The sequence below is a fragment of the Anser brachyrhynchus genome, assembly GCF_964034855.1.
Source record: "Anser brachyrhynchus genome assembly, chromosome: W".
NCBI classification, from domain to species: Eukaryota; Metazoa; Chordata; class Aves; order Anseriformes; family Anatidae; genus Anser; species Anser brachyrhynchus.
In genome coordinates, this window is record NC_137704.1 from 14,041,799 (window position 1) to 14,055,878 (window position 14,080).

Genomic DNA, 14,080 nt, shown 5'->3' on the forward strand with positions numbered 1-14,080 from the left:
TTGCCTGTAGGATGGTGATGATTGAAATGCGGGACCTAGATGTTACCTAAAAGGCATATTTGCGTGCTTAAACTTAATTTTGGAAGAAGCGGCGCCCTTAATTGGGGGAGAAAAAGCAGTGCCCGGGGTTGCAGGATAGCGCCGGGCGCCCTCACAACGACGCCCTCCAGAACCCCTAGCCCTGAGATGGAGCAGGCCCGCAACTGCTCAGCAGGCCGCCTACTCCCTGCCTCCCCGAGGTTGGGGTACGGTCGGAGGCCTTTAATTTTTATTTGCCTGTTTCCCTCCCCTCCCCTCCCCTGCCGGAACCGCCCTCTCCCGTTACGTGGCGGGTGCGCGCACTGGGTTCACGATGGTGGCGGCGGCGGCGGGGCCCGGCGGCGGCGCGAGAAGGCGCGGATAGAAAATGGCGGATTTCGAGGAGTTGCGGGTGAGGAGGGAGAGGTGCGGCAGGGTCGATATGTTGCCTGGCCGTGGGGGGGGTGTGTGGGCTTTACCTTGGCCTTTTCCCCCAGGAGGAGAGGTCCCGGACTGGGGCTGCCTTCGCCCTCCCCGTGAGGAAGCGGGGCTGCTTTTTTTCTTTTATTTCTTTTTCCTTCTGTCTTCCTCCCCCTCTCGGCATCTTAGAAAGTCGGGGTGGCTGCCTGTTGCCCGAACCGGGGTGGAAGCCAGCGTCGGGCTCGTCTCCGTCGTGAAGCACAAATTGCTGTATTTCCTCGCAGCCATGTTGGCTTTAACCTTTTATCTTACAGCTCTTGTGTGACAGGCTTTGGCGGGGGGTGTCCTTCCGGGGTTTAGGTGTGTCCACAAAGAGCTGGCTGTGGTGCTTATTTCATTTTTTCCTGCCTTCTTCCCTCACATTTCTTGGCCGATACATTGGCACCTTTGATGAGAATGGAAGCATTGCCCTTGCCTGGCATTCCCACCTGCAGAAGCGCTGCCGACTGAGTATCTCAGGGATGCCGAAGCCCTCCTTGCCCCAGCCTAACTCTGCTGTGGGAAGAATAAAAGCCAGTGAAATATGGGCTGCGGAGTTAGGCTTCTGCGTAGAGAAAGGTCTGATGGCTGTGCTGCCTCATAATCTGACTAATGGTGGGAAATGTGCTGCAATCATCAGAGAATTTCCTATGCCGGGGCTTCTTCAGCACTAACGCTGCTCTGATGTAGTTGAGGAGTTCAGTCATGAACACCTCAGGGAAAGAATTGTGTTTCCTTACTGGAGAAAGCAGTGCTCTATCTCTATCTTAGGTTTAAGAAGCATTGCCTTATTTTTTCCTCAGTTGTTCAAAGGTTATTTTTAACTTGTGCTTGTATGTTTTCTTGCTTAGTGTTCTGACTCACTTGCAGCCTACTTTTTAAGAGCTCTCAGAGGGTGTAGCTCTGGAGGTGGCTAAACCCCTGCTGTTAACTAGCAGATATTGCTTTCCTTTTTGTAGCTCTTCTTGAGGTTTGAGCCAGGGCCATGATTTGCATTTTCTGAAGCACCGTGCTCCTTTATCTAGATATGTGTAAGCATTGATAGTTTGGGAATTGGGTACCTACATGCATTTGAGATTGTGTGCATCTGAGGTGCTTTCCAAAAGTAACACAGGAAATATGGAGGGGGGGAAAGGGAACGGGATTTCAGGCCAACTGCAGAACTCTACTTTCTTCACTGGAAATAAAGTATCAGCACTTTTTTTTTTTTAAGTGCTAGTCTGAACAGATTCCTCCTGACATTTCCATTCATCTTACTTTGTAACCTGGAGTACCTCGGAAATGAGTGTGCTAGCCTCTAAATGTCTGATCAACATGCAGATGATGGTCCATTTTGGGAAAGCTCTAATATTTTTTGGAAGATAATATGGTAGATTGCTCCATGTCTTTAAGGCCTTTACTGAGGTTAAGTCCCCCCCCCCCCCCCCCCTTTTTTTTGTTTGGAAAGAGGATATGTTTGCTTGTGTTTCCTTGAACACCATGCACTTGGTTTGTAGGTTTGTTTCACTTCAGACAACCGCTTCTTCCTGCCTCTGGTCAAAGAGGAAATATTACCAGACATTAAGATCACTGCCAAAGATCAAGTAAACTACTGCTTCATAGAATAACATGTGGGATGTTTTTATGGCAGTATTGTTTGCTGTCATGTTCACTGCAATTTTCTGTAGTATGTGATCTCTGCCTGCCTTATAAAAGGCCACTGGGACAATTTGAAGAGTTAAATTTATTTTATTAAGTTGTTCAGGACTTAATAAAGGAAGGAGGTCAGAGTTCTCTTAATTTTTTTATTTTTTTTTTTTTTACTGAGGGGAGCATATGGGGCAGCTTTTCTCTATTGTGAAGGTGGAGGATTGTTTTAATATTTGTTAGTATCATTCCTGCCATCCTCTGGATCTTTGAAATAAAAATTCTGGGGGCTGTGATCCAAAGGGACATGGCTGTAGTGGAACAAAACAGATTCAGAGGAACCTGCTGTTACATTGAGCCTTCTGAAAATCTTTAGATTTGTTTAAGGATTCAGGAATAGCTAACCATGGTCCCATTTTTACCAAGATACTGGTAAAATCTTGCACAAGATATTGGCGTATCTTGCACTTCAAAGCCTTAGATCTAGAGAGAAATTGCTATAACCCCCAATTAATTAGTAGTGTTTATTGCATTCTGTAGGTTCCAGTTTCAGAAATATTAAGAAGTTGCAGAGAAGACATGGTGAGCACAACTTTTCTCGTGTTTAGAGATGCAACTTCTAGAACTGCTGGTCACAGATTATTTTTTTTTAAACATGGTTCATGTTTTTATTCATAATCTTCACTCATGGGCAGCATAACAAATGTCAAAGGGGTTACGTGGACAAAGGTGAATGTGGCACAGACATCTGCAGCCTGTAGTGTGGAGGCCCAAGGTGGCATGTGGATGCTTTTTGTTTTTTTGAACAGAATATGCCCAGGAGCGGGAACTACAGCTCCTTCTGAGAGCCACCTGTGAGAACACGATTCCAACTCCCACCAAATTCTGAATTCACTGAGATTTGGCTTGAAGGTATGGTTTGTGTCCCAGAAAATACTGTGGATAAGAGGATTGGTCACATGTTATTCCTTGGAGGGAGAGCATCTCTTGGGTCCCAAGTTCCTACTGACATCCTGACTAATTTGGTAACCAATACAGTGTGCTTATTCTACTTGAACTGTTGTTGATTCCAGGTTTAGAAGATAACAGCTTCAGTCTGATACTTGATATTTAATCAGATTTTCAAGTAATGATAGTTTCATCTTTATGGAAAATAAAACCTCTTTAGGAAAATGCCTCTGCCAGAACTATTTTGTGTGACACTAGTGATTGGTTTCATGGCTGTTTAGAAAAGACGCTTTAGCAAGAAGAGATGAAAGCGTGCTCATACAACCTATGGAGAGTAAAGTCCACAAAATTTACAAATTTACTAGTTCAGGGTTTATAAATGCTGAAAGTCACACTTGAAATTGTTGCTCTTACACTTCCAGTATTTAAGTGATTCCATATGTGGAGAACTATATGGCTCAGTATTTGAGTACAGAAATTGAACTCTTGCTCTTATACCTCTTGTTCACAGCATGCTTGGTGTCTTGTCACTCCTCTGACTTCTCCGCTGGTCTGAGGGGACAGTGTTTTGCCTGTTTGCCAGGAGAAGTTGTGCTTAGCACTGTCCTTTGTGCCAGGAACGCAGCGAAGTGCTGTGTTGCTCCCAAGGAATGGGAGAGATGGGGAGCATGCAGCAATGAGGGCCCTTATAGGTGCGCAGCCTATTTAAGTCTTGTCAACAGTAGCGTTCAAACTGGTGACTATACTGTGTTGCAGATGTAAGTCTATATTTTCAAACTTAGATCCTGTATTGTTAGCCAGGAAGAAAATACTTATTTTCATGTGCCCTTTAAAAGTTCATTGCCAAGCCCACTTCGTACTAGTTTGTTTTGGCTGAGTCCATACCATTGTGTTATATGCCTACCAGTCTGGGATTTTGATGTGGAAATCAAGCTCTACATGTTAATTTTGGGGGTAAACATCAAATGATGGAAAAATAGAATAGATACTGAGAAGTTTCTGTTGGTGATGCAGTGGTCCTTAGGCTATAATTAGCATTCAGCGTGTTAAGTAACAGTATATTATGATAAGCTATTAATGGTATTTTATCAGAGGTTATCTTGCACTTGTATTTCACTTTTTCTGTGCTTTCTAGATGTGTAGTTACTTATACTAGTGAGTATTATTGTGGTAATTTGAAAGGCTTTCGTGTGCAGGTTAATTAATTATAATGGTTGTGCTGAGATACGGATGGGGGAAAGAAAGGCAATGTAGTTTATGGGGCTTTAAAAATGGGATTGCAATGAAACGAGTCAAGCTTTGTTTTGAGGGACTTGTGTGGATTGAAAATCTTAAGTCAAATACTGATGTTCATTGTGGTATTGGGTACATGCAGCTTCTCTGGACTTTTAATGTCTAATTTAAGAATCAAACTAGAGTTGGTTCAAAGTAAAAAGTTCTTTTAGTTCTGAGGACCTGATGGTCATGTTGCTTGAACCAACTGTTAGCACAGACCAGATCTGATGACTATGCTGCTTGCTGATACAAATTTAACTGGGGATGTCTTCATCCTTTCTCTGGACTTCCAGTTTTTTCATCTATAGCTACATCAGCTTCCTGAATACATTTATATCTTTATCTAGAGTCATCACAGAGATCTTTATCTGAAGAAATGAGTTGCTTTTCTTACCGGTGTTACTAATTTCTAGCCCACTCTAAATCAGTATGCATGCAAACTTATTGCAAAAGATGTAACAGATGTGCTGCTTTGCTGTAATGAGTAGTCAAAAAGGGCTCAAAGTCAGGAGTGAGGCCTTGTGAGGATTGATCCTTGATGCCTTTCTTCCCTTTGTAGCCTCCAGACATGTCCAGAAGGCAGTGGGGCTGAAGCAGGCTTCAGCAGGAACTGACGAGAACTTCTGAGTAAGCTTGTGTTGCTTCTCTGGGTTCAAATGTAGGGTTTGCTACGTGAGCAGCTACAGTTGCCCTAGAAATTAGTTATCAGTGGTTATTGTAGACATCTGTCAAGAATGTTTGTTCATATATATATATATATATATAAGTACGCTGTCTGTTAAATCGTAGGTAGCTTTGGCAAGGGGAACATGGAGATCACAGACTTCATTCTAGAGATGCTTTTCATCCTCATCCCTTATTTTGCTGTGAAACTTGCCTACCATTAATTTCAGTGGTGTCAGCATTTCCTGGAGTCCTTAAAATCATGATCCCTCTGAAATCCCACCTTTAAACTAGAGTTGAAGGGGGAAGGGGATAAAACCAGGCACGCCAGTGATGAGCTAAGGAATGGTGTGCTAGAATCAGAGGGACTGTGTGCCAGTGAGGTCCTTCGGTCGGCTCCACAAGGTGCTGTGTGTAGGGAAGTGCATTTGAAGTGCTTCTACACAAACACATGCAGTATGAGGAATAAAATGGATGAGCTAGAAGTCTTGGCCCAGTCCCACAGCTACAACATCGTCAGCATAAGCGAAACCTGGTGGGATGAGTCCTGTGGCTGGTGTGCTGCAATAGATGGTTACAGGCTCTTCAGGAGGGACTGGCGGGGTGGCCGTGTATGTGAAGCATGGGCTGGACTGTGTGGAACTTCAAGTTGGCGATGGGAAAGTTGAGAGCCTCTGGGTAAGGATTAAGGGACGAACAAATAAAGGGGATGTCGTTGTGGGAGTCTATTACAGACCACCTGGCCAGGATGACAACGCCGATGAATTATTCTTTGTGGAACTAAGAGATGCCTCGAGATCAACTCCCCTTGTCCTAATGGGGGACTTCAACTTGCCAGATGTCAACTGGGATCACCACACGGCTGACACGAGCAAGTCCAGGAGGTTCATAAAGCACCTAGATGATAACTTCTTGGTGCAGGTGCTAAGGGAGCCAACTAGGAAAGGTGCCCTCCTAGATCTGTTGCTGGAGAACAGAGAGGGTCTTGTGGGGGACGTGGCAATTAGCGGCCGTCTCGGTCATAGTGACCATGAAGTGGTTGAGTTTAGAATTTATGGTGACAGAAGGAAAACTGCCACCAAAACTTCAGCTGTGGATATGGGGAGAGCAGACTTCAGGCTGCTCAGGGAACTAGTCAGCAAGGTCCCCTGGGAAACTGCTTTTGAAGGCATTGGCGTCCACCAGTGCTGGTCAATCTTTAAGCACTGCCTCCTAAAAGCACAAGATCAGGCAATTCCAAAATATTGGAAGTCAGGCAGGCGGGGCAGAAGGCTGGCCTGGCTGACCAGGGATCTTCTTCTGGAGCTTAGGTGGAAAAAGAAAGTGTACGGCTGCTGGAAGGAGGGTCAGGCGACGAGGAAGGAATACAGGGATGCTGTTCGTGTTTGTAGGGAAAAAATTCATGTGGCCAAAGCCCAACTAGAGTTGAAGCTGGCCATGTCTGTGGGAGACAATAAAAAAGGTTTTTTTAGATATATGATCAGAAAAAGGAGAACCAAAGAAAACATAGGTCCGCTACTTGATGGGGAAGGTCTCCTCACAGACAATGACATAGGCAAAGCAGAGATGTTTAACGCCTTCTTCGCCTCTGTCTTCAGTGCTGATGATGGGCTTCGGGACCCTGGGTGCCCTGAGCTGGAGGACCATGATGGTGGGAATGACAAACTCCCAACCGACCCTGAACGTGTGCGGGATTTGCTGCTCCACCTGGATCCGTACAAGTCCATGGGTCCGGATGGGATTCATCCCAGGGTGCTTAGAGAGCTGGCTGACGTCATCGTGGGACCTCTCTCAATTATTTTTCAACGATCTTGGGAATCTGGAGAGGCCCCAGTAAACTGGAAGCTGGCAAATGTTGTGCCAATTTTCAAGAAGGGCAAGAAAGAAGACCCTAGCAATTACAGGCCTATCAGTCTCACGTCAGTGCCTGGTAAAATCATGGAGAGTATGATCCTTGAAGCTATTGAAGCGCACCTGGGGGACAATGCAGTCATTGGTCCCAGCCAACATGTGTTCACGAGGGGTAGGTCCTGCCTAACAAATTTGATTTCCTTTTATGATAAGATCAGCCATCTAGTCGATCAAGGGAAACCAGCTGATGTGATCTTTTTGGACTTCAGCAAAGCTTTTGACACAGTTTCCCATAGGATCCTACTGGACAAAATGTCCAGCATACAGCTAAACAAAACCATCATATGGTGGGTGAGCAATTGGCTGATGGGCAGGGCTCAAAGGGTTGTGGTAAATGGGGCCACATCAGGCTGGCGGATGGTCACTAGTGGGGTCCCTCAAGGCTCCATTTTAGGGCCAGTCCTCTTCAATGTTTTTATAAATGATTTGGATGTAGGAGTAGAAGGTGTTTTGAGCAAACTTGCCTACAACACCAAACTTGGAGGAGTTGTGGACTCGGATGAGGGTGGAAAGGCCTTGCAGAGAGGTCTGGACAGGTTGGAGAGCTGGGTGATCACCAACCACATGAAGTTTAACAAGAGCAAGTGCCACCTGGGACGGGGCAACCCTGGCTATACGTACAGACTGGGTGACGAGATGGTGGAGAGCAGCCCCACAGAGAGGGATCTGGGGGTTGTGGTTGACAGCAAGTTGAATATGAGCCAGCAGTGTGTCCTGGCAGCCAGGAGGGCCAACCGTATCCTGGGATGCATCAAGCACGGCATTGCTAGTCGGTCGAGGGAAGTGATTGTCCCGCTCTCCTCTGCGCTGGTGCGGCCTCACCTCGAGTACTGTGTGCAGTTCTGGGCACCACAGTACAAAAAGGACATTAAACTGTTGGAGAGTGTCCAGAGGAGGGCGACAAAGATGGTGAAGGGCCTAGAGGGGAAGACATATGAGGAGTGGCTGAGGTCACTTGGCCTGTTCAGCCTGGAGAAGAGGAGGCTGAGGGGGGACCTCATCGCATTCTAGAACTTCCTCACAAGGGGGAATGGAGAGGCAGGTGACCTATTCTCTGTAAACACCAGTGATAGGACCCGTGGTATTAAGCTGAGGCAGGGGAAGTTTAGGCTGGACATCAGGAAGAGGTTCTTCACCGAGAGGGTGGTCGCACACTGGAACAGGCTCCCCAGTGAAGTAGTCACTGCACCAAGCCTGTCTGAATTTAAGAAGCGATTGGACTGTGCACTTAGTCACATGGTCTAAACTTTGGGCAGACCTGTGCGGTGCCAGGAGTTGGACTTGATGATCCTTATGGGTCCCTTCCAACTTGGGATATTCTATGATTCTATGAAGTGAATGCCATTCCACATACACCTACAGCTTAATGCTTCAGAACAATATTTCTGCCCATGAATCATGGTTGCTGAAACTTGAAAATAAGAAACAGAATCCCATGAAACACATGACCTTCACGTATGAATCTTGGGGGGGTGGGAAGGAGGGAGTGTTTCCAAAGCATAAAAGTAAAGTGCTAGAATTATCCGGTCTTATTTCTTAAAGTTCTGTCAAACTACTTTGTGCTCATGGAGAGACAGTAAAAATAAAATGGCTTTGGTCTTCTGTGTTGAGGAAGCTTTTTATTGGGCTGTGCAGCTGTAAAGAATTTCTCTTAAGAGAAAATTGATGAAAATTACATGACACAACTTGAATGTCTCATCTTAATTCAGTGATATTAACATGTTTTTCACAGCTAGGCTGCAGTCTTTTGCGATATTGCTGAAACCCCAAAAGTAAATAACTTGGTAAGCTTTGTTGGAAATAGTCTGTCTTGCACCATGATTATAAATGCATATATATAAAAGCATATGTTATAATCAACAAGGATTTATGGAGGCATAACAAGCACCCACTTTGATATGTCTGTAAATGGAATAATAAGCTAAACTACATAGGTGAGACTACCTTTATGCTCATGGTTGCTGTTGCCTTAGAGGGATTACAGCATCAGTTTTACAGGGAAAAATGTTGCAAAAGACATTGTTAAATTATTTCCAGTAAAACTCACTTCTGCAAGACTCTTTTTTCAAAAAGACTCTTCTTTCAAAAGCACGTGTAAGATTTTTGTGTTGATGGACAAAAGCAAGTATTTTTATGGTCCCAAGCACTTTAATGTAGGAGGTGTCAATATAAAATTTTGCTGACTATGGTACTGAAGCCAGGCTGTGTCTTCTACTAAAATGAAATACGTCTTGTAACAAGATGGTAGTTTGTGGAATTCCCGCATAAAATGCTGGCTGTTTCAAGGCATGATTGACTGTACATTTCACCTTGATTAACTTGCAGGAATGCATAGAAGGCAGCAGTCAGGGTAATAGAAAGTCTTTTGCAAGAAAGACATGCTGTTTCCTTAATCTCAATTCAGTGTAAGGGGTTATTTCATTCATTTGCATTCTGATTATGGAATCCAGAATCATGCTTACTGTCTCCATCTGAATTAAAGGTGTTGATGTGGCTGTGAAGCTTGTACCACTATTTATGGAAGCACGCAATATGAAGCTCTCAGTAAATTCTTCAATATCAGTGTTATCTTTGACAATTACCACACTTACGTGGCATTACTATAAAGCTGTTCTAGTCCTTCAAGCTACTTCTAAAAATACCAAGAAACTTACTTTTTTCACCCTGCTTGCCTGTGAGACTAAGGACAAGTAGCAAGGGAAGGGCAGGCGGAAACATCCTTGCAAGCTTCACATTTCTTTTGTCTCCCTCTCCTTTTCCTGTATTGTTTCTCTATTTAGAGAAGTTGCTGGGATGAAATTAAGGTATCTGCTGTTGGCTTCTTCAAAAGTTTGGGTGAGCCACTCAACACCTCATGTGATGCTGCTTTTGCCAGCAGCTTTATCTGTAGTGCATTTATAGACGGGGCATTGTGGGGAATACCAGCCTGAAGATTGCTCAGCTCACCTCCTGATAGCAGCATCACTGTACCCAAATTGGCTGCCTGGAAACATTGAAATTTGCTATCTGAAATGTGTCCCCCTCAAAAATGAGGAAATAGTGTACCTGGTGGGAATAATACCATGGTATTTTAGATGTTGTTTTAGAATGTGTGAATTGATGTGACCTTTGAAAAGGCAGGTCCTAGTTGCTTGCACCTGTTTGCCTGTAGTGGCCCAAGCTGGCTTGGTTCCCTGATCTGTCTCCCTGGAGAAGTGATTCCCTTGATGTTCAGGAGAGAGCAGGGAGCAAGCAGTTGGGCCTGTGGGGGAGTTCCTGCCTCCTTTGGGGGCTGACAGTGGCTCTAACACAGCTGTGTTGAATGTGCAGTTTAAGGTGGAAGCTGTGTTAGAATATATCCATGTAAACTCTGCATTGGAGAGATGAGGGAAGATAAACCCAAAGTGCTCTATTTTGAGAGTTGTATCCCTCCTGAAATCAGTACCCAAAGCTTTAAGTATTGTATGCTGGTTACCAGTCAACAACACAACTTTTAAAAATCCATGTTATGCTTGCAGACTCTACTACTTCATGCTTTCTGGTTGAGTCCTTCGTCTGTTACTCCTTGAGTCTGGAGTTGGTGCAGTGCGGATTAAAGTTAGATGTTCATTCTTCTTTAAAACGTAACCTCCTTACAAAGGGGGAGTGTCACACAAATAGGAAGGAAATTGCCTAGGAGAATCTGGATGATTTTATGTCTCTCTGAATAGAGAGCTCCTTCAGAAGTGCCAGGGATGCACCTATGCCAGTGTACTTGGTTGCTCTGATCAGGGGAGAGGACCACTTCCTCTTGGGTAGTATCTCTTGTTTTAATGAGGATCTTTCTGTGTATAAACTTCATGGTTCAATCCTCTCTTCCACAATGAACTTTGATAACCAAGTAAATAGCATTATTTCCTTTGAAGTGATATTTTGGATGGTACCAGAGTATGATATGAAAGGACAGGAAGCTTTGTCATGGTCTGGTAGAATCAGTTAAATTGGTTAAATAGTGAGTTACTTTGAAATGGTGTACCTTTTAAAGCAGTTTCTGTCTTGCTGTGCCATTCTTTCAAGAGTGAAACCTGATGTGCCTGACTCTGATCAGTCATGCATTTAACATGCTGCCTGAAATCAAGGATGTCTGTAGTGGGTTTATGTGGCAAGGTTTTGGTAGCAGGGGGGCCATAGGGGTGGCTTCTGTGAGAAGAAGCTAGAAGCTGCCCCATGTTAGGTAAGGGCCCCACTGCTGACCAGAGCTGAGCCAATAAGCGATGTTGTTTTGCACCTCTGTGAGAGCATATTTAAGATGGGGGGGGGGGAACGCTGTGCCACACAGCAGCTGGGAGAGTGAGGGGAGTGAGAAACAGCCTTGCAGGTGCCAAGGTCAGTGAAGAAGGAGGGGGAGAGGTGCTCCAGGCACCGGAGCAGAAGTCCCCTGCAGCCTGTGGTGAGGCCCATGGTGAAGCAGGTTGTCCCCCTGCAGCCCACGGAGTACCACGGTGGAGCAGGTGGACCTGCACCGATGGAGACTGGGGCCTGTGGAGGGCCCCCGCTGGAGCAGATTCCGGGCCGGACTTGTAGCCCGTGGAAAGGAGCCCACGCAGGAGCAGGTGACCTGGCAGGAGGTGCTGCCCGTGGGGGATCCGGGTTGGAGCAGTGTGCTCCTGAGGGATGGACCCTGTGGTACAGACCTATATCTGGAGCAGTTCTTGAAGAGCTGCTGCCTGTGGGAAGCCCACGCCGGATCAGTTTGGAAAGGACGGCATCCCGTGGGAGGGACCCCACAGCACAGGGATGAGAGTGACTGAGAAGGAGCGGCGGCGAAGAAGCGCTATAGACTGACCATAACCCCCATTCCCCTGCGCCGCTCGGGGGGGAGGAGGTGGAAGAGGGTGGATGGGGGAAGGTGTTTTTGGTTTCTTTCCTTTGTTTCTCACTTCTCTAGCTTGTTAGTAATAGGCAATAAATCTTACTGTCTCCCTACTCTGAGTCTGTTTTGCCCGTCACGATAACTGTTGAACAATCTCCCCATCCTTATCTCAACCCTTGAGCCTGTTTCATTGTATTTTCTCTCCCTTTCCCTTTGAGGAGGGGGAGTGAAAGAGTGGTCATGGTGGAGCTTGGCCACCCGCCCGAGTAAAACTGCCACAGTGTCTCAGAATAAGCTATGCAGAACTTAAAAGACTTATTTTATTTCTTAAAATGTGCTGGAGAACAGATAACACTGATTCATCTTTTTTTTTTTTTCACGAAGTGAGATATTTTGTATCAGATGATGCTTCTAGTTTCCTGTGGAGTTAGGATAGCATTGCATTGTTTTTTTGGTGTTGAGAGTAGAAACAACTACAAGTCCTTATAACCAATAACACAACCAAGCTCAGCCTTCCTGGACATGTTACTACTTTGCTTTAAGTTAACTGTACTATTGTTCTGGGTTAAGGGTATGGGTAGTATCTAAGATGACTGGGGAAGAACTGGAATGATGGAAGTTCATATCTTCACCATGCCCTTCAGAACAGATGACTTACTGTAGTGTTGGTTCACTTACGCTTCTCTTGATTTATCTTTCCAGAGTATGGTATCAAGTTTTCGTGTGTCTGAACTGCAAGTGTTGTTGGGCTTTGCTGGACGTAATAAAAGTGGACGGAAACATGACCTCCTGATGAGGGCACTGCATTTACTGAAGAGTGGCTGCAGCCCAGCAGTTCAGATAAAAATCCGAGAACTCTATAGGCGTCGGTACCCAAGGACGATTGAAGGACTCTCAGACTTATCAGCTATAAAACCCATCGTTTTCAATTTGGACAGTAGTTCCTCTCCTGTGGAGCCTGACCTGGCTGTTGCTGGGATTCACACGCTCTCCTCTACTTCAGTCTCGCCTCAGTCTCATTCCTCCCCTGTCAGCTCCGTGCTTCTCCAAGACACTAAGGCTCGCTTTGAGATGCAGCAGCCGTCCCCTCCGATTCCACCTGTTCATCCTGACGTTCAGCTGAAAAGTCTGCCTTTTTATGATGTGCTAGATGTGCTCATAAAACCTACAAGTCTAGGTAAGTGTTTGATAGTACTGCAGGTTGTTTAATTTGGAGGATAGGTATTGCTTATGACAGTACAAAGTCCAGGCTTAATTTTTTTTTCCAGCTGGGGAAAAGTGGAAATTCCCTTCCCTTCTTAGTGCTGGCCCTGCCCTTTCTCTGCATCTTGCCCCCCAAAGTGCCAAGCCCCACTTTAGTAATAATAACAAGTATTCTGTTCTGCCGATACTCTACATTTAAAGATAAACGTGACTCTCTTTTCAGTATTAAGTTACTTCTGTCTGAATGATTTGGACCTAAAGTATCTGTTTGATACAAGGGAGGAACACCTCTGTCAGGGCCAGCAGGAGAAAAATTTCAGGGTCAGTAGTTAAGTTCCTGCAGTGTAAGGAGAACAAGTTCACTGTTTTGTTCGCTTGTATTTATCTCATTGCAACAGAGGCAACAGTTCTGCAGGTTCTGGCATCTTGCACTGAGATGCTTTCTTTGGGCATCAAATGCTGAATTTTGTGCTTGGTTTAGTGGTGGTTTCTCAGTCTGCTGGTTGTTGCCATACTGGATGTTAAAATGCAGAGAAGATCTTTGTCTTCCAAACAACCCAAAGTCTGAGTTAGCTTACTCAAATGCCTCATTCTTGAGCCTATTTATTTGGAAATAGGCTTGAAATTCAACCTGTTTTATAGGGTAGCAAATGTTCTGTAATGATTTAGTAATACTGTTTAGAAATGCTGTTAGCATTTTGCAAGTTGTTTGCATCCTGCTAAACTCTTTAGTTTCTTAAGTGATAAGTGTCTTAGGTTGTGACTTGTACCTAAGTGAGGTATATGCTAGTCATCCTCCAGTATCTAAAGCAGCAAGCATTACTAGCAAGCGTTCCTTACGCTACTTGTAGTCACTTGTGCTTGTGTCATGACACCCTGTTAGGGAGAGGGTCCCTCTCCCTGTTTTGGGTCCCTCTCCCTATTATTGTCCTAATGCATGGATGGGCTTGATATTAATGTGTGCTTTGGTATCGGCTGACTCTACAGCTCATCCTGGCTTCCTCCTCCTCCTTACGTGCAGTCTGTACAGTAGCTGAATATATTAATTATATTCCTTAATAATCCTGTATTACAGGACAACTGTTGGCTCATAGTTAACCAGGCTTGTTGCCAGCCGTGTGGTCACCTTCTCCCATCTAATGTGGT

The 14,080-nt window shown here is 45.1% G+C and overlaps 1 protein-coding gene across 7 annotated transcripts in view; it reads left to right on the forward strand.

Moving 5' to 3' along the window:
• The first annotated feature begins 271 nt into the window (after positions 1–271).
• Positions 272–14,080, forward strand: part of PIAS2 (protein inhibitor of activated STAT 2) — a 47,655-nt gene continuing 33,846 nt past the window's right edge. For 5 of the 7 annotated variants that reach the window (XR_013942892.1, XR_013942893.1, XM_080572160.1 and 2 more), the window contains exons 1-2: positions 272–430; positions 12,434–12,908. Coding sequence is in view for 5 of the 7 variants with exons in the window: in XM_080572160.1 (XP_080428286.1) it covers positions 407–430; positions 12,434–12,908 (499 nt within the window). In the remaining 2 variants the exon portion in view is untranslated. Of the gene's footprint in view, positions 431–2,912; positions 3,016–11,235; positions 11,472–12,433; positions 12,909–14,080 lie in introns of those variants that run through there. The other 2 variants (XM_080572162.1, XM_080572161.1) reach the window with 2 other exon arrangements.